Genomic DNA, 26,354 nt, shown 5'->3' with positions numbered 1-26,354 from the left:
GCTAAGAAAGCCCAGCAGCGTCTATACTTTCTACGCAGGCAGAGAAAAGCCCATCCCACCTCCCCCTCATTCTACAGAGGGACTATCGAGAGCATCCTGCGCAGCTGCATCACTGCCTGGTTTAGAAATTGCACCATTTTGGACCGAAAGACCCTGCAGTGGATAGCTGAGAAGATCGTCAGAGTTTCTCTTCCTTCCATCACATTTACATGTTTACACCACACGATGCATCCGCAAAGCCACCAGCATTGTGGATGATCACATGAACCGCTCACACAAACTCTTCACCGTGCCATCTCGCAAAACGTATCGGAGCATTCAGGCCCTCACAGCCAGACTGTGTAGCAGTTTCTTCCCCCAAGCCATCAGACTCCTCAATACTCGGAGACTGGACTGACACCAACCCCCACACACATACACGCACGTATACACACACACACACACACACACGTACACACACATACACACTAATGATCAACTGAACACCACTCCACTCCCTTTGCAATTTTTTGCAAAATACTGTATTGACCACCTGCCCTCTTGCTGCTAACACTGTATTTATCATAGTAAATACATAGTGTCATAGTATGTTACATTTACAGCATTTTAGTATTATATTGTTATATCATTCTGCACAACCTGTTACATATGGCACTCTGTCCACTTTATCCATACTAGAACTGTGTACGAGTTGGTTCTGCACTGTCCTTTACTGTGCCTAGTGTCCTGTTTTAGGAAATTTGCATTTGTGCTATTTTGGACATGTTTGCACACGTGCACTTTATGTAGTCCTGTGTAGGTCTGTGTAGTCTTTATTTAGTTCTGTGTAGTCTCATGTAGTTTTGTGTTGTTTTATGTACAGTAGCACCATGGTTCTGGAGGAACTTTGTTTCATTTCACTGTGTACTGTACCAGCTATACATGGTTGAAATGACAGTAAAAGCCAGTTGACTTGGCTTGGATTACAGTCTGTGCAGAGTTTCACATGATCTCCCTATGTTTGCATGGGTTTCCTCCAGGTTCTCTGGTTCCTCCCACTGTCCAAAACCATGCAGCTAGGCAGATTGGTACCTAGGTGTGATTGAATGTGTGAATGTGTCTGAATAGTGGCCTGGAACTGGAATCCTAGTCTGAGAATGATGGAGAATGACGCAAAACAGGTTAAGATGAAATTATTGGTTATTCACGCATAAATTCATAAGATTCACATCGTAGTTAAGGTTAGCTCTTTATTAGTTTGTGATTAGTACATGCCATAATTCAGGTATTAATGCATTTTTCATATTAATAGTGCATATTACATGATTATTCAGGTACTGTTTTTGTTTAAGTGTTACCATGATATAATTAACTGAGCTTAGCTGATTTCTTTCCATGGCAATTCAGGCAGTTCAGATCCATTCTAACAGGGATAATGGGTGCATTTCATGCCATGCACTTAAACTTCTCATTTGTTAGAACAACACAAAGCCAGTCCCTTAAGGAATAAAACAGAAAAGCAAATATTTGGACCTGGCTGAAGCAACAAAGTCATGTGAATGGTTTTATCATCCAGATTTTCCACCCACAGGAATTGTGGCAGGGTAAAGAGAGTCACAAATGTCTTCATACCTGTGAGCACGTGTACTGACCTAAGGTCAAAAGGCAATCAGAAACATCAAACTTAATTATGCAGTATCATGGTGAAACTCAATTATCTAAGCTGTGATACAATTATATGCATTCCATTGCTGATCTGTTTGTGCATGTTACATTATTATGTAATAATATTCCATAATGTAAACCTTTTTGAGCAAATATTACCTTAAGCTTCCTGTGTTGATCTGTCATGTGGCGGTGTTCAGGTAAAAACAAACTCATTAAAGTTTTTATCATGTGGAGTGCTTTCATAAATGTTTATGTAAGAAATGTAGCAAAGGAAGCGAACTACAGAAATGAACAATACAATTTTGTATATTTCAAGTCAGTGCTTGTGACCAATTGATATTACTGAGATCCTGTTTTTTCATAATTAGGTAATTTAAATAACATTTCATCACTGTCAATTGCATTATGTTTAGATTTAAACTTACATATTCCATTTTTTGTCTCCTTTGAATTGGCAGTGTTGGGGTCATTGCCTTGTTGCGTGATGAAGCACTGACATCAAAATTAGCTTAAAATGTAATACCAGACATTCTCTTGAGGCTCTTGATTGACTATATCACATTAATCAACTATCCACTAACTAAAAAGTGAAGCAGCCTTTCTTATGCAATGTGTACACTTTATACAGGATCGATTCTGAGCACTTTACTTGCACAGTCATTCTTTCCACTGCACAGCCACATTTCCAGGTTACCACCATACCATCTTAAAATTCAACAAGGTAACATAATAAAAATAAATAGAGTGGAAAGAGAGAGAAAGTCATTTTCCAGCATGGATCAAAGCGTCCATGCAATATTGAGTGATTAGTAAACCCATGTATCTTTCCACAGGAACAGTTTGTCTGTAGTACTAAAAAAGAGCCATCCACTGTGGCACCTCTTGTTGGGCTTAGCTAGCAGACATCAGGATATACAGATCAGAACAAGCAAAGGCTTTGAGCCTGAAGGTTATGTGCAGAAGGATATAGGGGGTGGTGTATGTGTAGAACCAACTGCCTGGATGCTAATCATTTTGACCTGAGAATAAAAGGTGGGTCTCAGTTGCATTTAGATTTTGTGCTTTTTGTGGGTTTTCTTAATGACAGAAAAAGTCAGTTATTGCTGACTACAAGCAACTGAGACAGCACAGGCACCTGCATAAGCAGAGAGGCCCCTCTTTCATGCACTGGAGTTGGTTTAAGCACCAGGTTAATATTTAGTAGTATTTGGCCACTGTTAGCCAGGCCTCTGTAGCAGAGAGTGAAGGTCAGTGCCTGAACTTCTCACCACTAATCACACAGTAAAAAAAATAGTGCAATCCAACATAAATAACATCCACCGCCACCTTTGTGTGTGATATGAGTCAATGAGAATCAGGGAGTGATCATCTAAGCACATTAGCTTAAATAACAGAACCATTTCTTTTGTGTGTAACATATGCTATGAATTTGAATACCACTTTCCGAACACATATTAAAATAAGGTTTTCTTAGAGAAAATATTAGCTGTGTGTGCCTATTTGTCATTGTGTGAAATATAAACATTTTTATTTAGACTTAGCAAATTCAATTCTGCTAATTTTTGGGCAATAAATTATAGTTACTTTTTATATTATATTTAAACATACAACTGATAGACCCTGTTGAACAAGCCTGGAAAAGCAAAACACAAAAGAAGAATGAAAGTGTGGTGATGTCAATGGGTCATCTGGTTGATGCAGTTAATGAAAGAAAGGGATACACAACCAAAAACAAAGTATTATTTATTTACATTTACTTTAAGACTATCTGTTCCAATACTTTTGCTCACCTAAAAATTGGGTGGTCTACCACCAAAGGTCCCATGTTCTAAGTTGTTTAACACATCTAGATGTAAATGTCAGGAAATGAAACCTGCAATGCTGATCTACCATCTTATATTCATCTTTTGATATCAAACCCAAAAGTCTTCAGTGTATAGGGGGAAAAAAGATTTGGCTATTCCAATACTTTTGGATGGGACTGTATGCTGGAATTCAGCTTCTTCCTAACCTTCCAAAAGGCTAAGGAGCAAAAAAAAAAAAAAAAAAAAAAGCATTAATTGAAAGCTGGACAGTTTTCCTTGTCTACTTAAATGTGATTTCACAGTGGTACAATCTTTTATATACAGAAAGGTCCACTCAGATGGCAACTTGCCTGCTTTTATTTTTGGCATACTGTTCCATTTGGTTTTTTTTGTTTGTTTGTTTGTTTTTTTTATATCTTGGCACCAGGGCTAGCCAGGTCACACAGGCAGGGATAGTTGAGGGAGTGTGTTATGTTCCAGCTTTACAGATGTCTAGCATTGGAAACTGTGTGATCAAAAAGCAGTTCTATTTACAGAGGGGGACAGGCCAGTCATCAGGCTCTGTCCTTTGCAAAGTACTGTTTGGAACTCCGGGCAGCACTGAAAAGGAAATATAATCAGGTATAAGAATAAATACATGTACTTAATGGTCTGAGAATAAAACATGTGACTTATCTAAGAATTTTGGCAAAGTCTAAGAATAAGATTTTTATCTGCTGGTTGACTGACACAAAAAGAACATAAATAAAAGTTTTGAATAATGGTAAGTATGGTTATGTTTCTGTATTTGCAGAAGTTATTCAAACACACATGTACAGGCATGTCTTTTTCAATAAAACTGACTCTTTATAAGTCCTTGTTTTTTGCATTATCCATGATGTGGATAATTATAGTGTCACATGCTCATATTTAATCTCAAGTCTCTTTATCTGTAAGTATAAGTAACCTCCAGCTCCAATGATTACACTCCTATACTAGAATAGTGCAAGAAATTCTGGCTATGTTGGTGAAAAGAAACATTGCACCAAAAGTTGATTATACACTTCTATTATAAACTTCTAGACTTCCAGGTTGTTTGTATCACTAATGACTTCAGTGTGATAAGAGGGGAAGCTTGCTGGATGCCACGCATGCTCCTCCTTCAATAAGATCAGTGAGCTTATAACTAGTAAAAAGACAACCCAGGCTAAAGACAGGCCACAGGGCAATGGAAGAATCTTCCATTGTAGCATTACCTCCATTCAATGTGAAGACCCATCCTTAGACTCTCCAGCAAACAAAGGCATAGTTGCGCATATGTTATCTCAATCAGCATTAAAAAATTCCTCTTTGGCATAAAGGGAATCTATCAGTCTGTCTATCACTGCATCAAGCATAGAGACAGCGTCAAATGAACTTCTACTGCAAGCGGTTTTGTACTCATGGTTAAAAGAAGGATCTTATTCATATACATGGGCAAGCAAACCCCTAATAAGAAATGTATAATGTGAAAATGATAAGGAAATAGTAATACATCTGCAGCTGAACACAAAAAGACATGGACACATTTGCGTGTGTGCGTTTTTACAGTGCAGTATATCATACTGATTAATTACTGATCACATCAACACTAATTGCCAATAGCTAAGCCTTACATTCCACCTAATATAGCTTAACCTATTCCAGTACCTCAGTGTCTAAAATATAAATGTCTATATGAGTTATTATAGGTCTCCTCAGAGGAGTAAAGGGTCAGTGTGTTGTTAAATTTAGCCAGTGCAGGTCTAAGGAGACTATAACCAACAAAAGTACAATGTTGTAATGCAGCAATGAGCAAGAAATATTCACCATTAACATACTTTCAAAAGTTCTGTAAATAATTTACTTTTTAATAACAAAACACTACACTGTTTCAGTAAAAAGTAATGAATTACTATGTAATACTGTTACATCTCAAATTATATTCTAGTGGATACATAATGCACTACGTAGGTTCTACAACCATTAACACATACCCTATGTAGGAAGATTGAGGGGATAATCCCAGCTAAAATATTACTTTAGGTACATAAATATATATTGATATAAAACAATAAAATAAATGATAAAGTTACATTTTTCCTTTCATTTTTTTTCCACCTTCCATGTTTTAGGTAGTACAAGCAAATGGTGTGCTATATGTTTGTTCAGATTATTATTATTATTATTATTATTAATCATCATCCAAGTAATATACAAGTTGTATTTTTTCAGCCGTGCTTTGTACCATTATAACAGCTCCATGTTGTATGAATTACTTTGTTTGCATATATTTTGACTAAAGTCCTCTCCGAAAGTATTGGGACATCAAGGCCATTTCTTCTGAAAAGAGGGAAAATCTATCAGGACCATTGCACAAGCATTGGGCATAGCCAATAAAATAATTTGGAATGTCCTAAAAAAGAAAGAAAACACTGGTGTAGTAACAACCAGACATCAAACAGGTTGACCACTGAAAACAACGGAGAAATACAGAGATGAGCCACAAAAGTTCTGGAACCAAGATTAACCTCTACCAAAGTGATTGAAAGGCCAAAGTCTGGAGAAAGAAAGGATTTGTTCATCATCTAGTGATTTGTTATTTAAAAATAAATTATCTGCAACATTTTTGAAAGTCTGTTGATGGAGAATATTTGTTGCTAATTGTTACACTACAGCCTTGTACTTTTGTAAGCTATTGTTGTCCATTTCTCTATTTAGACTTTCATTGGCTAAACAAAAACAACACATCGACCCCATGCTCTTCCGAGGATACCTATAATAACTAATATAGACATTTATATTTTAGACATTGAGATATGGGAATAGTTTACGCATATTTAGTAGTACATCTCCAAGAGGAAGGTATGGGTTAGCGATTGGGAATTAATGTCAATATGATCAGTAATTATTAAAAAAGAGCCATAGTTAGGTAATAGTTCTGCAGGAGAAATGTAAGACTCAGTAATTACTGCTTAAGACTCAGTAATTAATGCTTAGATAATAGTGAAATCCTACTAACATACGTACTGAGTAATTAACTAATAGTGCTTATTAATTAATAGGAATAAGTATTAATGAGAACTACTCATCACTCGTTCATGCTTAGTTCCTGCATAGTTACCAATCAGTTGTTGAACAGTATTGTAACGTGTTACCCATTTGTTGCCCACAGATGCATCAAACATATGTGTGGATGGCTGACTTTCAGATATAGGTTGGACAAGATTAATGTGGACACTATCTTGAGTGAATGAGCCACAGGTTATCTCAGCCTTATAGTGGGGGAGCAAAGCAGTTCAACACAAGGATGTGCCATTGGTAGCTGTGCCACTACTTGCTTCCAAGGACAAAAGACTAATGGAATAAGGAAAAGTAAGACTGGTACCTGATCAAGGTACCATAACCGTAATAGCACACAACCAAGCTCATAACCACATTTCTGTCATATTAGTATACAACCTGGCCTGAAATTCACAAAAGAAATATGCTTTTTTTAACAGTATAGCCCACAAAGACCATGCACTGTGCACATGGTGGCATATCTCTTCTCCAAAAAATAATTTCTTTAATTTTAACTTGTACATTAATTGTGCACGTTTTCGGTCATTTTCAAATGAATGTTCTACATAAAGTAGTTATTTCTGGAAAATCACATAGGCATTATAATGAAAGGACTCGCAGCAGCTTTGTAGTAGATTCTGATAGCATGTCCAGCAAATATTTCTCAAATGTAACAAACTCAAAAACTAAAGTAAATCAAATAAAATATTATTATTATTGCTGTCAACTATAAGTTTCCTGATTTGGGAAAGACATTACTGTTTTGAACTAGTTTAACTAATTTACTCAGTCACTTTAGATAGAAAGCTTGCAAGAAAGTTCCACAGGGTGTCTGGTTGAAACCAGTTATGAATTTGAGTGATGTACCTTAGGAACTGAAGTTCATTAGTTGAATTTATGATGTGCAAATTGCTAGGGTTATATTTAGTGAGTGAAAATAATTTTTTCAAGCAGCCCTGTTTTTTAAGTGTTTTATTGTGTCTGCGAGTGTTTCCGGTGGCATAATGGTAGGGTTCATGTTTAAGGAAAAAAAAAAGATAGTGGCACGGCGTAACGCACTAAGCAATGGAGTCCAAAATGGTATAAATCAATACATTTTTTGAATGATAGATTTAAGTTGAGGTTAGCATTTTAACATTTAATTTATTATAGCTAATGAGCCTTTACACAATATGTGGTGCTCTTATGTGGGATCAATTTGGAAACTTCAGCCTCTGGAGAAGTTTGTGAACAGGTCACAAAAAAGCATTGCACCATGACATTTTAGAAAGAGAGATTGACAGTCTCAAAGCATTCAGCTCAAAGCATTCAAACTAGCAATGCTGGTTTATGCCTAGTCCAGGTTGCCCTAAACTTGAGGCTGGCAAAAAACACGCATACAAAAAGAGAGTTAAACCAGGATTATATTGAGGCTTATATTGTTCATGTTTGACATAACGTTTTATTCAGTGCTGAGCTATGGCTTGTGATACAGTCAGATCCATAAGTATTTGGAACAGTGACACAATTTTGGTAATTTTGCTTCTGTACCTCTGGATTCTAAATGAAGCAAGTCATCTTGAAATGATCAAGATGTGATTGAAGTGTAGAATTTCAGGTTTAATACAAGGGGTTTACCAAAAATATTGCATTAATTGTTTAGGAATTACAGCCATTTTTTACATAGTCCCTCCATTTTCACAGTGTAGAACCCGGGGTGTGAGGTTGTCTAGGAAGACTTGGGAGGTAGGCGGAATTTTAGCCGAGCTCTGGGCTCGCGCTTATTCATTCCGTGCTTTTTAGCGCTCTTTCAAAAACAAAACAAAAACGGGGCAATTCCACAAAAAGGGTCCATCACAGACTCACAGCTTTCACTCCATCAAGTTCAAGTTCACGCTCCTCGGTGTACGTGTGTATGGATGTGTGTGTATGCATGCCTGTCCCGCAAGCTCTGCCTGCCAGATCTCGCTCTCTCTCTCTCACTCTGGTTATGGGAGTCTCTGAAAGCACAAATAGACACAAATAAGTAGATTGGCTTTAATAAGACACAGGTGAGAATCATCACGTTACCTGCCAGTTTGACCTGCCTCCTATCCTTCCGCAGCTGACGCTCGACCATGCTCCCGCTGCCACACACGGGCTCAAAAGTAATTGGAATGCTAACATAATTATAAATATAAGGATTATTTTTAATACTTGGATGCAAATCCTTTGCAGTTAATGACTGCTTTAAGTCTGGAACCCAATGCTGAGTTTCCTCCCTTGAGATGCTTTGCCAGGCCTTTACTGCAGCCGCTGCTTGTTGATGGGTCTGTCTGCCTTCAGTTTTGTTCAATAAGTGAAAAAAAGCATGCTCAATTGCATATGTTTTGGGTCATTATCCTTCTGTACTGTGAAGCGCCATCCTGTTCGTTTTGAAGCATTTGACTGAATATGAGCAGAAAGTATAGCTCTATATACTGCAGAATTCATCCTGCTACTTCCATCAACAGTCACATCATCAATAACAGTCACATCATCAATAAATACCAGTGACCCATACAGCCATACATGCCCATGCCCATGCCATAACACTGCTTCCACCATGCTTGACAGATGATGTGGTATGCTTTGGATCATGAGCCCCTCCTTTCCTTCTCCATACTCTTCTCTTCCCCTCAGTCTGTTCCAAGTTAATGTAATCTTGGATTCATCTGTCCAAATAGTCTTGTTCCAGAGCTGGGCAGTTGTTTTTTTTAGATGTTTTCTAGCAAAGTCTAATCTGGCCTTTCTCTTCTTGAGTGTTACGAGTGGACTGCATCTTGAGGTAAACCATCTGTATTTACATTCATGAAGATGTCCCTTGATTGTAGATTTTGACAATGATACGCCTAGCTCCTCCAGAGTGGTCTTGACTTGGCTTGATGTTGTGAAGAGGTTTTTCTTCACTAAGGAAAGAATTCTACGATTATCTATTTTAGTTGTCTTCCAAGGTGTTGCTAATCTCGCCAGTGCATTCCATCTTTTTAAGAATGTACCAAATTGTTGATTTGGCCACTCGTAAAGTTTCTGCTATCTCTCTGATAGGTCTGTTTTGTTTTTTCAGCCTAATGACAGCCTCCTTCACTTGCATCGACACCTCTTTGGACCACATATTGAGAGTTCCCATGAACAGCTACCAAATGCAAATTCAACACTTAGAATCAACTCCAGACCTTTTATCTCCTTAATTTGAAATAACAAGGAAACAGGCCAAACCTGGCCACAAAACTGCTTATCAGTCAACTGTTTAATTACTTTTAAGCCTGTGAAAATGTAGGGACTCTGTAAAGAATGGCTGTAATTCCTAAATGGTTGATATTTTTGGTAAGCCCCTTGAATTAAAGCTGAAAGTCTACATTTGAAATGATTCATTTCAAATCCATTGTGGTGGTGTACAGAGTAAAAATTACAAAAATTGTGTCACTGTCCAAATACTTATGGACCCAACTGTAAATGTGATATGACCCATGAATGATCAGCCCACCACCTCCCACGGTTATATATTACTTGTGTGTGCATATATAGTCCAAGCTTTCACTTAAAAAGGGTCTGCTTTACATTAACTTCACATTAATGTAGCTTTTCTGTCTCTCTCTCTCTCTCTCTCTCTCTCTCTCTCTCTCTCTCACTCTCTCTCTCACAGACACACACACACAGACACACACACACACACAGGCAGCTGACTGTCTGGCAGTGCACACGTCTCAGCTGAGCACTTCGGCAACGTGCAATTTGCCATGTCCACTGTTGCTAAGGAAACCAGCTTTACAATGGAACAGTAAGAGAATTGGACTTTACACTGAGTGAGCAGCGGCCACTGCCGGTGAGACCACATATTCATTTAAAGGAAATAAATCTTAACTGCAGCAGGACTTGTTGCCAGAGAGTAATCTTATCTCTCTGGATTTAATGAGTCTTTCATACTTTATTGAAACCAAGGCCAATAATGACTCCCTACACTCATCATATTGGATCTAAAAGGAATAGGAATCATGTATGTAGCTAAATAGATAGATATTATTTGTCATATAACCGCTGCTAGATATGGCTATTTTTCACAAATATGACAATTAGTTTACAATGTATATCAATGTGTCTATGTATCTATCTACAGATGGTGTGAAATTACATGAAAAACAAATATAAAATGAGTTAGTAAGGTGTTGGATAACCATTTTTGCAATTAAAGAGGGCACAAAGGGAGACAGTATTCAATTATTTACAGTATGTTGTTCTTAATATCCATTTTTGCAATTACTATTTTTACTATTTTTTTTATAGTCACAAGAACACCTTTCCGTAAGAAGTATTGGTATCAGATTACTACTCTTGGTAATGCTTGGTGTTGGATCAAAAAGAAAATCAGTGGTGTTGCCCACCTTACATCGATGGCACACTGTCCAACACTGAAGGAATATCTTCCAAAATATATTCTCTCAGTTGGTGTCTTAACAATGGTAGTGGAGCACTGTCTAACACATCAGTCTAAAATCTTTCATAGGTTTTCAGTTGGGTTGAGATCTGTTGACTGTTTGAAATGTCCCTCACTATGCAGTTTTTGTCAGATTGTCAGATTGTTCTTGCTAACAGTCTGATCGCATGCTTTATTGACATTCTCAGTCACAGTTGTTCTGTTTTTCCTTAAATAAGTTTTACAGTGACTATGAGCTTTTGACTACAAGTTCCCAATAATGAATCACCTTTCAACATCACTTAGATGTTTCTTTCTTTTTTTTTTTTTTTTTCGTGTAACAAAAACCAAGGCTGGGCCTGGTTGTATACTGTTAATTTAGATAGAATATCTTCCTTTTATGTTTAATCTACCATTTATCTACATTTGTAAAATATAATGCTTTATTTGTGAATTAGTATTTTGTGTTACTGGGGAAAATTCTGTTCTCTTGCTCCATCGTTTTTCCAAATAGTCACATGATCACTTTTGTAACATAATATTTGGGTGCGACCAAGGACAATCTTTTGTAAAGTATTACCGTGTACACACAGAAAACCAACAGGGTAATTTCAGAGACCTCTTTTGCAAGATTAAGGCTATAGCTTTAACTTACAAAAAACCCATCTTACAAAAGAGAGTGGTGACACGTCAGTTACAAATGAGAAATTTCTGCGTATTGTATATCACAAGAACACAAAGCATCTGTAGTCTGCAGTGGAGGAAAGAGTACAAAACACACTGAATTGAGTAAAAGTACTGCTACTCTACCAAAAGTAGTGATCAAGGAAATGACTAAGAATAAGAATGAATATGTCATCTGGTGAAAAACTACTTGAGTAATTACTTTACAAATTACATGTTTATATGTCTACAATGAACACAACTAATCCGAAACCGTTCTATGAATGAGGAATGCATTTATGAACACTTATGCTAACTAATCAAGTGAACACCACCTCAATTTTAAACAGTATTTAAAAAATGTTAATATTAGTTGGCTAGCTAATTTTGCCAAATGCTGTTGGAGTTTTAGTAGTTTGCTAGTTTTATTAGATAGTTCATGTTAATTCATACATGTTTCTACCTACATATAGTTAGCTATCTAGCAAATATGCTCCTTACACTTAGAGTGTTGTCTATAGGATGTAGCAGCAATTATATATATATTTAACAAGCTAATGGCTTACCTGTATATGTTTCTGCAGCTTAGATGTTGAGCTGTTCAATGCCCATATCACAGCTGGTCTTCAACAGCATAATTTGCAGATTATCCTTTGAAGCTTTTAAAACTGAAGATACATGATAAATTGGGCCAGGGAAGCGTGTCTGTTTCTACTTTTTCAGACATCACTACCACTGCATTAGGTGCCTAAAGTGTAGACATTAAGGAGGAACTGCTTTATTTTGATTGGGTCTTTTAATACTGTCTTTTAATTGGCTTACAGTCTTTCATAATTAAATGCATTATTATTTTTTTTACTCTGTAACTATGATAAAAAAACAGTAAATGTAACGATGTTGAATATCTCACTTAAAAAAAAAACAAGTAAATGCAAAGGTACTATGATTTAATTACACTCAAAAAATACCATTACAGTGAGCCACATGCTCAAGTACTATTATAAGAGTATGTAAGTAGGTGGACAGATAAAGCCTTGGACTAAATTAAACAGGGAATAAACACTAACCGTATAACACAGCCTAACGTAAAAGCCATGGACTAGGATTAGTCTTTATTCAACACTGTGTGAGTTTATTTTCAAGGTTCGTGAACAAATAACAATGATCTCTGACTCCATTACTCATCATCTGAGTCAAAGCACAAGAATACAAGTATCAGCTCGTTCAAAAAAAGCACTTTTATGTTGTACATAAAGTGAAAGTTTCACAGCATAAATTATAGGCTTCTTTCAAAGGTACACTAAACCCTTAATATGCTGCGACCATGGGCATGTTCCTACCAAAATGTTAAAGTCAACATTATATACACATAAATTACAACTGCTCAAGGCCCTTATGCCAAACTGCTTTGATCTGTTTGTTCAGTGATCATATGAGCCAAAGCCTACAGTAACAACAGTTTATTCACATCATTTCAAAAAGAATGATTTATTCATGCACTCTAGGACTATTAATAAAAATATCCTTGAGTATAATCACTTGCAAAGACATGCCATTATACAGTACCACCAGTAATATGTTTGACAAAAAAAGTAATCTTTTCTTTTCATTCTGACATGCCACAAAAAAAGCATTTTTGTTGACCTGCCTGAACGGATTTACAAAATCTAATATTTTTATGGATTTTCAATGTCTGAGTCTCGTCATTTCTCATAACTAATCAGAGCAGGGTGTAATTTACAGGAGAAATGCACTGCTAGGTCCTGAGTCTGAGGTCATACATCTCAAGGCTCCAAGACCTCATCTGACACTCTGTGTGTATGAAAGTGTGTGTGGGCTTAGAAGAAAAAAAAAAACATTTTTCACTGGGTAAGTGTATACAGACACAGACACACACTCCACTGCAAATATTAACTGCATGTCTTGCACTGTATGAGATAATGGGTTATTTAGATAGCCTGACCTACAAATTCAAGGGCATATGCATACACATATGCCTACACAAACACATTTAGTGCAAGAGGTGCAGTGTGACTGGAGTAGCAACTGTGGCTCTGCAGCTGTGCAGGCCTACGTGAGCCTTGGCATGAACACACTCCTCCTTCACTCCTGCGGTCTCTCTCTTCTCTATCCCTCCTCTATTAACTCTGTCCATTTCCCACTCTCGCTTTGGCTCTGTCTGAATCCTCTCCCTACAGCTTTGTCTCTATCTCTCTCCCCCCTCCCTCCCTCCCTCCCTCCCTCCTTCCCTCCTTTCCAGCATTCTGGCATCTTGTTCCAGAGACCTTGACAAATGAACAATCACGTCACGTTCAGTCCTTACCAGATATCTTGTGAATAGCCAGGCAGAGACAACAGTGAGAAGTTTTCTCTCTCTCTCTGTCTCTCTCTCTGTCTCTAACACACACACACACACACACACACACAGAGAGAGAGAGCCTGTGCTAAAAAGGAGCAAATATAAAAACATGAAATACAGTAAAGGGTTAAAAAGGCAAAAGTAGAAATCAACTCAGAGACAGCCAGTCTGCCTCTCTTCTCTTCAAACTGACTGTTGCCAGGATGACTAAACACATCTGCAAAACTAGTACGGTATTATAAGTGTGTGGGAATGTCTATGCCTATCAGTTTCCCTCATACCACTAACAAACTAGTCACGAACCAAATGACACAAATGCAGCTAACTTACAAAAAAAAAAAAAAAAAATCTACACCAAGTCAAGGTTCACCTGATACCTGCCACACACCCATTCAGCTCCCTCTGCTTACACACAGACTAGCAAAGAAAAGAGGACTTGTACATATACAGCCAGTAGGCACATATTGCAGGCACAGACATTGACACTGACACACATGCTTGCACACACACAATCAGCGACAGTACAAAAGCATACAAAAAAAAGTGTCAAGAACAAGAGTGAATGAAGTGTGTCATGGCATGTAGATACTATATCAATGTAGACACAAATAAGTTTATAAGTCAAGGCAGAAGTTTTCTTTTAAACACAGATCCCTCTACCAATCTTTCTAGCTCATGAAAAAAAAAAAAAAAAAAAAAAAAAAAAGGTAAATCTCACACACTTGGCCTCTATTGCCATCTAGTGGTGTCATTGTAAAAAACTCAATTACTTTTACTAAATACCAATTTACTAATTTACTAAATAATAAATTTCTGATTTTATATACCACATTTATTAATATACACCACAGTCTATTTTTTAAACTTAATTTAAGCACGGCCTGTGAATTCTTGCAATATTTTATAGCTACTGTATTATACATTCACATTAATTGAATTAGGACACTGTGGTATTATTTTTAATACTATTATTACTGTTGCCACCTTGTGCAATCTATGCCACAGACTTTTTTGGCGTGCATTATTGAGTGTAATATGCAGGCACGGGCATCAGGTAGAAATGTAAACTGTGCAAAAATATTGGATATAACAACAAAACTGATATAGAGTGTTGGGTTAATAATAAATGCAGCAGGCTATGAGAAGATCGAACTTTTAATTGAAAACATACAATGACCATTTCTAAATACCCTGATTTACATAATGAGTGCTGATATATTTAATCAAAATACACCAGTGATTTGGTCACTGCGGAAAAGATTCAATAATTTACTGCACCACATGTCCATACAAGCATAGTTTTAAATCTAATTCCATAACAACAAACAAATAAAATCACAATATTCAGGTCCACTTCACTATACATGATCACTTCAGAAGTGTTTATTGTAAACTAGTCCCAGTGTCCCTGAGCATTAAGTGAAAAATAATTAAAGGCACTGACATCCAAGGGAGCAACAGTGTTGTGATTTGCTTAGAACGCTGTTCAGCATAATGCCAAAAGTTGCACTTACAAAACACTACACCTTGAGCATACAGAGTGCAATATATGCTCTTGAGAATTTAATAAAATGTGCACTTAAGGAAAGATGGTTATTGATTATGAAAGAGAAATAATTTTGTATCATCTATCTAAGCTGATTCATAAATGGATGATAAAAATCAACTGACAAACAAGTTAGTCTATCCAGTTTACCACTTTATCCTGGTCAGCAAGAACTGCTGAATAAAGGCTGGTTTCTGTTTACTGCATTTTTTCCGTCACAAAGCACATCCCTTTCGATGTCTGTTACACACGTCTAGTGTTTTTCCCAGTGATCTCCCTTAATTTATTACAGAAATGCAGACGATGAAAAAAGAGCTATTCTGTTATATTCAAATAATCATTTGTCTTTTATCCTACACTGCTAAAAAAATAAAATAAAATGTTCATGCTGGTGGTAACATGTTTGGATAGTAAAGAAGACAATTTACACAATGAAAGATTCAGCTTTGCCATTCACTTGATAGAATTTGGGCTGTTCCTGCCACTCAGCTGATGGAGCAACATACCACATGACCACTCCTGAGGGATTGATGGAGACAACAAACTCTGTGGTGTCCTTCAGTGTAGGCATGGTCTTCTCCATGAACACATCATACACCTGAGAGAGAATTTTACAACTATTACTTCACTAAAATGTGAATAAAGAAGGGTAAGTAAAATAGCAATGTTTAGTTTAGGACTCTTTTGGAGAAAAAAATGATTGCATCACATATTGCTGAGAGTTTAGGCGCAAATTGCACAAGCTATCAAACACACAAACAGCACGTACCTTATAGCTGCCAGGTGTGTAGCTGAGCGCCTTCAGAGATGTCTGATAGCGGTATGGCATATCTGTTCTTCTGCTGAAGAACACCAAAGCACTTGCTTTATTAGACAGAGGACGCCAGAAAACCTCTATACCACTGTTCACCTAAGAGAGAAAAAAATGAGAGAAACAGAAATAAATGAAGAAAGAAATGGTGCTAGCAAGAGGAATGGTTTATGAGTGTAGTCCTCATCATCGACTCTCTTTCTATCCCACAGCAAATACCTTTATCAAGCGTCTTCCTTGGATGCCCAAGGGGTCCTGGTTGATGGTGATGACAGCTTTGTTCTGCAGTATAGCACGTGCCCCGCTGTTTAGGGTCCGTAGGTCATTAGACATGAAAAGAGGAGCTGCCATTATTGCCCACAGTGCCATCTGAGAATGAGACTGGTCCATGCTGAGGCCAAAATCTCCTATGACCAGCTGTGAACATTGCAAATTGTAAGATTTCATAAGATTTTCCACCATTAGCATTGGCACTGATGCTAGCTGAGGGTAAAATCATAACAGCTAAGAAGAGGTTGTTGATCACTGTTGTAGTCACACTGCTGATGAAGATCTTAGTGCTTTGAGTTATTCTATCTCTTATCTGCTTGGTAAGGTGTGCTTATGGTCTTTAATGTATCTGGTTTGCTCTGTTAAGTATTGCGTTAATGTATCTACACAGATCTAAGCATTTCTGGCATACATCTTGCAGATGGCAGCTCATAATCTGAAACAAAATCCCAGTAAGACTGAGCTGCATTATATCCCTGGAGATGCATCTCCATTTGATTTTCCTGGATAAACTATCAGATCACACCATCTGACAACACAAGCAACTTTCCTGTATCATTCTCTCCTGATACTGCGAACCTGACATGGGCATGCTTAGAACTTGCAGACATGCAGGTTTCTCCTTCAGGATGATCCGGCCAATTCTTTCCATACAGTTGCTTGTTCAGTGCCTTGGGCATCATCCTGTAGCTGCCTGCATCAGCCATAAAACACTGTTGCTTGCCTACTAGGGGTGTTATGGTTTGAAATTTTCACACTGTTATAACTTGGTCTAAAAATATCAGTTATCAAGGTACCATGGTATTAATTGATCATTTAAAAATATCCTTCCAAATGCGTTCACAGGACAGGAATAAAATCCCAGAGATACTCTGGTAATAATTACATTATCTCACCTCCCAATGTAAAACAAGTCCAATCTGACTTTAGAAATATTTTTGAGACATTTCCATTCCTCACATTGTCAGTATATCACGTTGTCATTATAACATAAAAGAGAATGTGGCTGCAATTAAATTAGATGGAAATGCATTTTAATCTGTATTGTTAAAAAGTTAATAGCGAGAGAACCATCCAATCCTACCCTCTAACTAACCATGAAACTGTAACAACCCTAATACGTACAAAGCCAAAAATAGACCACCTCCCACCTACTATATAAAACATGTATCAAGACTCTCCTTTGTACTGGCATCTAGGTGGTGGAATTAACTTCCCTGGCTGTCTGTACAGCAGAGGGATCTTCAGACAAAGACTGAAGACCTACCTCTTCACTTACATGAACAATAATTTAAAATAATCTTTAAAAATGTCTAGTTGTACTGTTTTCTTTCTATAAGAATTCATACAAACTCCTCTCTAACATAGTTTTAGTATGACAGTATTGTTAGACACTGACCTATTTGTACTAGCATGAGAATATGTTTTTGATGGAGACTTTTGTAAGTTGTAAGGTTATCTGCCAAATGCTGTAAATGTAACTCTAACAATATTAACCCTGGCCAAGTTACATTACCTACGAAAATATTACTCCAATGTGCAAAACAATAATACTCCCTACCATGTCAGGGTCATTCCAGCGTCCTGGTCCAGCAGCAGGCTGCAGGATATCCTGGTGTTCTGTAAACCAGTCCACAATGCTCAGGATGCTATCCCACGAGTCCTGAATATCACCATAATTACGCCACAGGTTGCAGATCTCACCAAGCAGAGTGTAATTTATCTAGCCAAGAAGAAATAAATTGTGTATTTTAGATATCACATGTTGTATGAACTGATATGAATTCTTCAACTGAAGTTGAATTGTCTAGTTGAGCACACTGCAATTGGAAATTACTTCATTAAATAAATCAATCAGTACTTCACTCACTTTAGGAGGAAGCCCACCCTGGTAGGCAGGCCAACTGCAGGAATAACCAATCGGACGGCCAGTGGCATTAAGGGCTTTTGACATACGTGGGTAGCCTGTTAAACAGAATGCAATACAAATATAGTTGACACAAGGTTCTGCCATTTATTTATAATAGTATCATACGTGTGGTGTTTCACAGATTCCTTCTTATTCTATCATGTGAGACTGAGACATGGGACTTTTTTAACACTCAGAAATAAATGCTTTTTTCTGGGATCTGTAATCCCAGGCATTACAGATAATTTTTCCAGTTTTACAGAGACCCACTGGCTCACAGAAATCCTAAAAACCTTAGAATATTAGACACAAAGGTGTTAGATTAGGATAAAACATGCACTAGACCATACAAAATGTTGAATGTAAGTTGCATATAATGAATATATCATTATATCATATATTATAATTAATAAATCACAATCTCTTTATGCTAGACTTTAGGATCCCATCCACAGAAAAACCATCCACAGGTACCATTTGGTAATTTGGGTACAAATTACCATTTAGTAATAGTAATTTGTACCCAAATTACCAAATGGTACCCAATTTCCCATTGGGGTTAGCTCCCATTGATACATGAAAAGTCATAAGCTGACTTTTAATAATAAATGAAAATTCATCAAGCAAATGAGTCCAACTTTCAACCAATAAGATCGCATTCAAATTATATTATATATATATATATATATATATATATATATATATATATACAAAACTGTATTGAGATTTTTCATTCTGAAGCACCCAAACTACTTCCATCTTTTTACTTCCTCTGCGTAGCTGCTTCTTTCCCCTCCTCCTCCCTGTTTTCTCAACCTTCTCTCACCCTGCTCCTGGTCAGTGGCATTGGAGTAGCAGCCATCAAGTTTAAGCATGTCAACTCCCCATTCAGCAAAGGTCTGAGCATCAGTCTCAATTTTATCCAGGGTTGTGCCGGGGTATCCTGCACAGGTGTAAGTTCCCAAATCACCATAAATGCCCAGCTTCAGCCCACGGTCATGAACATAGCGTGCCAGTTTAGCAATGCCACCTGGAAACCTGTTGGGGCCAGCCACACACAAAACAACATATGTTAAATAAATATACATACAGACAGAGTCTGAGGATTCAATTTATCAAGCCACAAATCAAAACCTAAACCAAGCATAAACACTATGCTTATGCTGTAGTCAGTGTATGTATTTTATTATTTAATTACTTGTTTACTATACCAATATACACATATATATATATATATATATATATATATATATATATATATATATATATGTATATACACATATACACACACACATACATACATACATACACACACACATGCGCGTTACATATAATACATGTATCTATTTTTTCTTTATTAGTATTATGCTATAGTATTAATAATAAAACATGCAGTGCAATGATGATACAAGCATAATATAAATCAGTCAGAAGAAATGGTGGAACAGCATTAAACATTATTTATGAAATGAAACATTATTAATGAAATAGCCATATCATTATATTGAACATTATTTTGTGAAGTAAGGTACAGTGCCTCTTTGGATCTGCCTGCAGTCGTCCTTGTGAATCCCTGTTCTTTGATGCCCAGCAGTCATCAATGTTAACATAGACATAACCAAGCTCCCTCCAGCCATCCTCAGCCAGTCGGTCTGCCATGTCCCTGAACAGCACCTCACTGGACAAAAAAGACAGACAAAAGAACTCACGATTGATTAGAGAAGGGGATATCAATCACATTACAAAATTCTAAATGACAGACATAACTCCAGTAATCAGTGCCAGGATCTCGATAAGCTTGAATCTCTTAATGCAAGTTTAGAATTGTCATATGAACAAACCCAAATGACACACCACAATTCACTGGAAATAAGAGGCCCAAACCTGTTCCAGCATGACAATATTCTGTGCACAAAACAAGCTCCATGAAGGCATGGTTTGCCAAGGTTGGAGTGGAAGAACTCGAGTGTCCTGCACAGAGTCCTGACCTCAACCACAGTGAACACCTTTGAGATGAACTGGAACTCTGAATGCACCCCAGGCCTCTTCACCTGACATCTGTCTAAGAGCTCACTAATGCTCTTGTGGCTGAATGGGCAAATCCCCTCAGCCATGCTCCAAAATCTAGTGGAAACTTTCCCAGAAGAGTGGAGTTATTATAACAGCAAAAAAGGGACTAAATCTGGAACGGGATGGTCAAAAAGCACATACAGTGGATATAAAAATTCTACACATCCCTGTTAAAACGGCAGGTTTTTGTGGAGTATAAGAATGACACTAAGATAAATCATGTCTGATCTTTTCTCACCAATGATGTGAAATTGCATAGTGTACAAATAAATTGAAAAACAGTCAGAAACTTTTTTAGAGATAAAAGGAAAAATAAAAAACTTACAATAACCTAGTTGCATAAGTATGCACACCCCTAAACTAATATTTTGTTGAAGCACCTTTTGATTTTATTACACCACTCAGTCTTTTTGGGTAAGACTCTATCGGCATGGCACATCTTGACTTGGCAATTTTTTCCCACTCTTTCTTGCAAAAACATTCTAGATCCACCAAACTGTAAGGGAATCTCCTGTGCACAGCCTGATTCAGGTCACCCCACAGATTTCTAGTTGGATTCAGGTCTGGGCTCTGGCTAGTGCATTCAAAAACATTGATCTTCTTTTGGTTAAGCCATGCCTTTGTTGATTTGGATGTATGCTTTGGGTCATTGTCATGCTGAAAGGTGAAATTGCTTTACATCTTCAGCTTTCTAGCAGGCACTTGAAGGTTTTGCACTAATATCGACTGGTATTTGTAGCTATTCATGATTCCCTCCACCTTGCTAAAAGTCCCAGTTCTGGCTGAGGAAAAGCAGCCCTAGAGCATGATGCTGCCACCACCACGCTACACTGTGGGTATGCTATTCTTTCTTTTGTTGCTGTGCTTTTTTTTTTTTTTTGGAACATATCTTTTGGAATTATTATACCTTTTAAGAATTGGTCTCATCAGACCATAACACATTTTGCCACATGGTTTGGGGTGATTTAGTTGAGGTTGGATGTTTTTTGTGAGAAAGGGCTTCTGTGTAACCACCCTACCCCATAACCCAGACATGTGAAGAATACGAGAGATTGTTCTCACATGCAGAGAGTAATCAGTACTTGTCAGTTGTTCCTGTAGCTCCTTTAATGTTGCCATAGGTCTCTTGGCAACCTCCCTGGTAAGTTTTTGCCTTGTACTTTTAGAAATTTTGGAGGAACATCCTATTCTTTGTAATGTCACAGTGGTGCTCCATTTTCTCTATTTGTTGATGATGGCCTTCACAGTGTTCCATGGTACATCTAATGTTCTGGAAATTCTTTAATACCCCTCTCCTGATCGACACCTTTCAGCAATGAGATCCTGTACAGGCTTTGTCAGCTCTTTGCAGACCATGGTTTCAGCAGTCAGATGAAACCAAGATGATGTGAAGAAAATCCTACAGAAACAGCTGATCTTCTTTGGGGTTAATCAGAATAATTTCATCGATGACAGCTGTACGATAATTACTTTTGAACGAAAATGAATGTGATTGGTTCATTCTGTGAACACAGCCACGTTCCCACTTATAAAAGGATGTGCACACTCATAACTTTTTTATTTTTCCAATTTTTCCCTAAAAATGTTTGATTGTTTTTCACTTAATTTTTATACACTGTAATTTCACATTGAGGGTGGAAAAAGTTCTGACATAATTTATCTTGGTTTAATTTTTTTACATCACAAAAATCTGCCATTTAACAGGGGTGTGTAGACATTTTATATCTATTTGATATCTACAAATGTCTACAAATATGTAGACATTTGTAAATATCCACAGCATCTACAAAACAGAAGGACTTGAGGGGTGTTCCCGGTACCTACCAAATGTGGTCCAAGGAAGGGCAACCAGTGAACCAGCGACAGGGTCATGGGTGCCCAAGGCTCACTGATGTGCGTGGGGAGCGAAGGCTAGCCCATCTGGTCCGATCCCACAGGAGAGCTACTGTAGCACAAATTGCTGAAAAAGTTAATGCTGGCTATGTTAGTAAGGTGTCAGAACAGCCTGCTGCATATGGGGCTGTGTAGCCACAGCCCGGTCAGAGTGCCCATGCTGACCCCTGTCCACTGCCGAAAGTGCCTACAGTGAGCAAGTGAGCATCAGAACTGGACAATGGAGCAATGGAAGAAGGTGGCCTGGTCTGATGAATCACGTTTTCTTTTACATCATGTGGACGTCCGGGTATGTGCGCATCACTTACCTGGGGAAGAGATGGTACCAGGATACACTATGGAACGCAAGAACGCAAGCCGGCGGAGGTAGTGTGATGCTCTGGGAAATGTTCTGCTGGGAAACCTTGAGTCCTGGCATTCACGTGGATGTTACTTTGACACGTACCACCTACCTAAACATTGTTGCAGACCAAGTACACCCCTTCATGGCAGCAGTATTCCCTAATGGCAGTAGCCTCTTCCAGCAGGATAATGCGCCCTGCCACACTGCAAAAATTGTGCAGGAATGGTTTGAGGAACATGACATGGTCCATCCACCCCTCTATCTGCCCGTCCAAGATTCTCATTAGTGCGATATCTGGGGTTGAATATTTGTAGGATTTATATGGAATTATCATTGTAACCAGTGGATGAACTGAATAGATTTTTGAATTGATCCAAACAGCAAGGTCACAGCAAGGTCAAATGTCTGAAACAGTTTTTCTTCAATTGCTTCAATAGCTGAAGTATATTTTAAGGGTTTAGTAACAAAAAGGATGAGACTTTTGTCGGAGACATCTCCATCGATGCTGATGGCATAGAGTTGTACTTGTTAGTTTTTAATTTAACAAAAAACGTTATACCATACAAGTAGCATGGTGTTTAATTGCTATAAATTGTTTCATTGTTTTATCATGTGGCATAAATGCTGTATTTTTTTCATCTGAGCAATATCTCTGCACATATTATTTAAAGTCTGTGTGAGGACATTGTTTACATTTTCCTTTGCAAGGTGTTCATGGGTTTGAGCATAGCCTGCATTTTGAACCTATACTTACCTAATGCAGTTTTGAGGATCATTTTCACAATCAATATCACAGCGGAATCGTTCCCATGCCAGCCAACCCATGGGTGGGGTCCTCATCAGCCCATTGTCCAGCGCCTGGGCAGCTATGGAGAATGCCAGCAATAAAATAACCACTGTTTGCTGCATGCCTGAAAGAAAGCACCAAATAGAAATCCGATAGCAGGAAGGAAATTAAAGGGTAGCAAAAGGGTTTTACTTACACAAAATAAACATATACTGGTCAACACTTAGGGTTTAAATCACAAATCCTAAATCACTACCAAAATAAATATAATTTCTGTCACAATCAACTAACATCTTCATTCACTGCTATGTGAGTCAGTCTCAGTTCAACATATTTCTTAGGTACAATGCTAGTATCTTATAAATACACTACATGGCTAAAGGTTTGTGGACACCTGACTGTCACACCCATATGTCGGTTCTTCCCAAACTGTTGCCACAAAGTTGGAAGCACACAATTGTACAAGATGTCTTTGTATCCTGTAGCTTTACAATTTCCCTTCACTGGAACTGAGAGACCCAAAAACTGTTCCAGCATGACAGTGCCCCTGTGCAAAAAGCAAGCTTCATGAAAACATGGTTTGCCAACTTAGAGTGGAAGAACTCGAGCGTCCTGCACAGAGCCCTGACCTCAACCCCACTGAACACCTTTGGGATGAACTTGGGATGAACCTCAGGCCTCCTCACCTGACATCAGTGCCTGGCCTCACTAATGCTCTTGTGCGTGAATGGGCAAATCCCCACACCCTCACTCCAAATTCTAGCGGAAAGCCTTCCCAGAAGAGTGGAGGTTACTATAACAGCAAATGGGCGGGGACTACACCTAGAATAGGATGTTCAAAAAGCACATATGGGTGCAATGGACAGGTCTCCACATATGTTTGGTCATATAGTGTATATAAGTTTCTAAATAATTGATCAATACAATCTTCAGTGCAGGGGCATAGGTATTTTAGCTAACAGTACTTTTTTAACCATTAAGGATACTTAACCGTATTTCAATTCAATTCAATTTTATCTGTATAGCGCTTTTAACAATGGACATTGTCACAAAGCAGCTTTACAGAAATAAATGGATTCACAAAAATATATTGTAAATATTTAAATTTATCACTGTGAATTTATCCCTAATCCATAATAAAAAATATCTGACCTTGCACAGTATCTAGTATGATGACAATTATAAGGCTCTTTTGTAAACATGCAAAATTGCTGAAATAAACTGGGTAACCACAAGGTATGACACCTTGTGACTCCTCACATGATGACTCCAGGTGTGTCAAGAATATATCTACATAACTGAAACTTACACAAAGGCCCAGCCTTCCCAAGCAAATAGTTATTTGAATAAATGAGAGTTTTGGGAGGAGTAAGACGTTGTTTTCAAAGCAGTGAGAAATAAGATTTTACTTGGTTTACTATTCTACTGGTTTGATCAGTCTTACCACAATCCATTGTACACACGTTATCTTCTGGCAGGATTATCATGTGATTTATATGGGTTAGGTCCAAGTGTTAATAGAATGGCACTTTTCAGTTTCAGGCACATTTTACAGATATAGATATAAATAGTTGATTAGTGATACTAAAGTTTCTTTTCTGTGTTTTCACCACAGAAATGACTGTCAAAAAAATTCGAGGTTAAGAAGTCATTTCTTGCCTTAAAAGCCATTACACCCTTACAGTTCTTTACTCATTCTCAAAGTGTATCATCCCCTAGCAGTTACAGCATGGTACTGTAATTACAATGTCTCAGGATTTTCCATTTTTTAACTGCAGTACTCATTGTAGTAAGGGAATCTGCTTTACTGTACTGTGGCTGCACAATAAATCATTTATTAATCTTCCCATATCAGAATTTAATAAAGCAGCATTAATATAACAGAAGGCTGTAATGTAATGCATTACTCTCACAAACTACTAAATGTGTTACTGCCTCCTAAACACCTTCAGTTCATTCACACACTTCTGTTACAGGTGAAGGCATCACAGTCAGTCTAAGTAATGTTTATTTTTTCGATGTTGGGAGTTCTGTGTTTTAATATATTGCTAAGCATACTGCATCTACAATATGTAGCAACAACAGAATAAAATCTAGTGTATTCTGGGGCTGTTGAATTTTATGTCACACCTGAATGAGGAGATGAGGAAGAACGAGACGAGCAAGATGACGGAAGTGGCCTTTGTTCAGCAAAGGACAGGTGACTACATGCAAAACTAGTCTTGTTATTGCTCGCTATAAAAATATATTTATTAAAATTATTTTTAAAAATTAGTTTTACTTTACACAGTGATTTGCTGAAGACTCGCTACTCACCGATACCGACGGAGAAATTCACTGAAATTCCGGTTTCCGGAAACGAGGTTTCTGCAGCCTAGACAGAGTAATAGCTAAGGGTTAAAGTCTGGCGATGCAGCACCTTGTCGTTGCCTTGCTCTCTAAATCAAGCAAGCTGTGGTAAATACTGAGACTCTAAAAAGCAGTTGTGGGAGAACAGTCATGTGGACGGTTTTGTGAGTCATGTGCTCGTACAGTCAGCTGACTTCAAGGGCTGTGTTTCAGTCGCCCTTCCTGCAAGCTTCAGCTCGTCACATCACACGCGGACGACGTCTGTTGGTCGAAAGCGTGTATTACATCGTGAAAACTCAAAAGCAAAACGCGCATTTTCCATTACGGTATTCCAGAAAGCTACTTTAGCTAGTAACCCTGATCTGCTTGGAGATCCTGCCCTGTATTATAAAACTCTATATGGGATGCCAGTCCATCACAAGGCACGACAC

The 26,354-nt window shown here is 37.8% G+C and overlaps 1 protein-coding gene across 1 annotated transcript; it reads right to left on the bottom strand.

Moving 5' to 3' along the window:
* Nucleotides 1–15,082: 15,082 nt before the first annotated feature.
* On the bottom strand, nt 15,083–26,122 carry naga (N-acetylgalactosaminidase, alpha). The gene is made up of 9 exons (XM_026923284.3): nt 25,891–26,122; nt 23,542–23,698; nt 20,019–20,159; nt 19,308–19,519; nt 18,443–18,537; nt 18,134–18,295; nt 16,522–16,719; nt 16,261–16,401; nt 15,083–16,089 (listed from the first exon to the last, which is right to left on the bottom strand). Exons 2-9 carry the CDS (start codon nt 23,694–23,696, stop codon nt 15,916–15,918), a joined length of 1,278 nt encoding a protein of 425 aa, XP_026779085.2. The 5' UTR covers nt 23,697–23,698; nt 25,891–26,122; the 3' UTR covers nt 15,083–15,915.
* Nucleotides 26,123–26,354: the final 232 nt, after the last annotated feature.

Source organism: Pangasianodon hypophthalmus, chromosome 18 (assembly GCF_027358585.1).
Source record: "Pangasianodon hypophthalmus isolate fPanHyp1 chromosome 18, fPanHyp1.pri, whole genome shotgun sequence".
NCBI classification, from domain to species: Eukaryota; Metazoa; Chordata; class Actinopteri; order Siluriformes; family Pangasiidae; genus Pangasianodon; species Pangasianodon hypophthalmus.
Note: the sequence above shows the minus strand (reverse complement) of the source record. Positions and strands in the feature narration are given on the sequence as shown.

Excerpts from the sequence above, each read along its gene's own strand:
- naga (XM_026923284.3), bottom strand. The coding sequence starts at position 23,696 with ATGCAGCAAACAGTGGTTATTTTATTGCTGGCATTCTCCATAGCTGCC. Across the intron at positions 19,520-20,018 it reads CTGCAGGCAGATCCAAAGAG|GTTTCCAGGTGGCATTGCTA; the intron begins GCACTGTACCTT and ends TGGCCCCAACAG. Across the intron at positions 16,402-16,521 it reads AAGGAAGACGCTTGATAAAG|GTGAACAGTGGTATAGAGGT; the intron begins GTATTTGCTGTG and ends TTTCTCTCTTAG.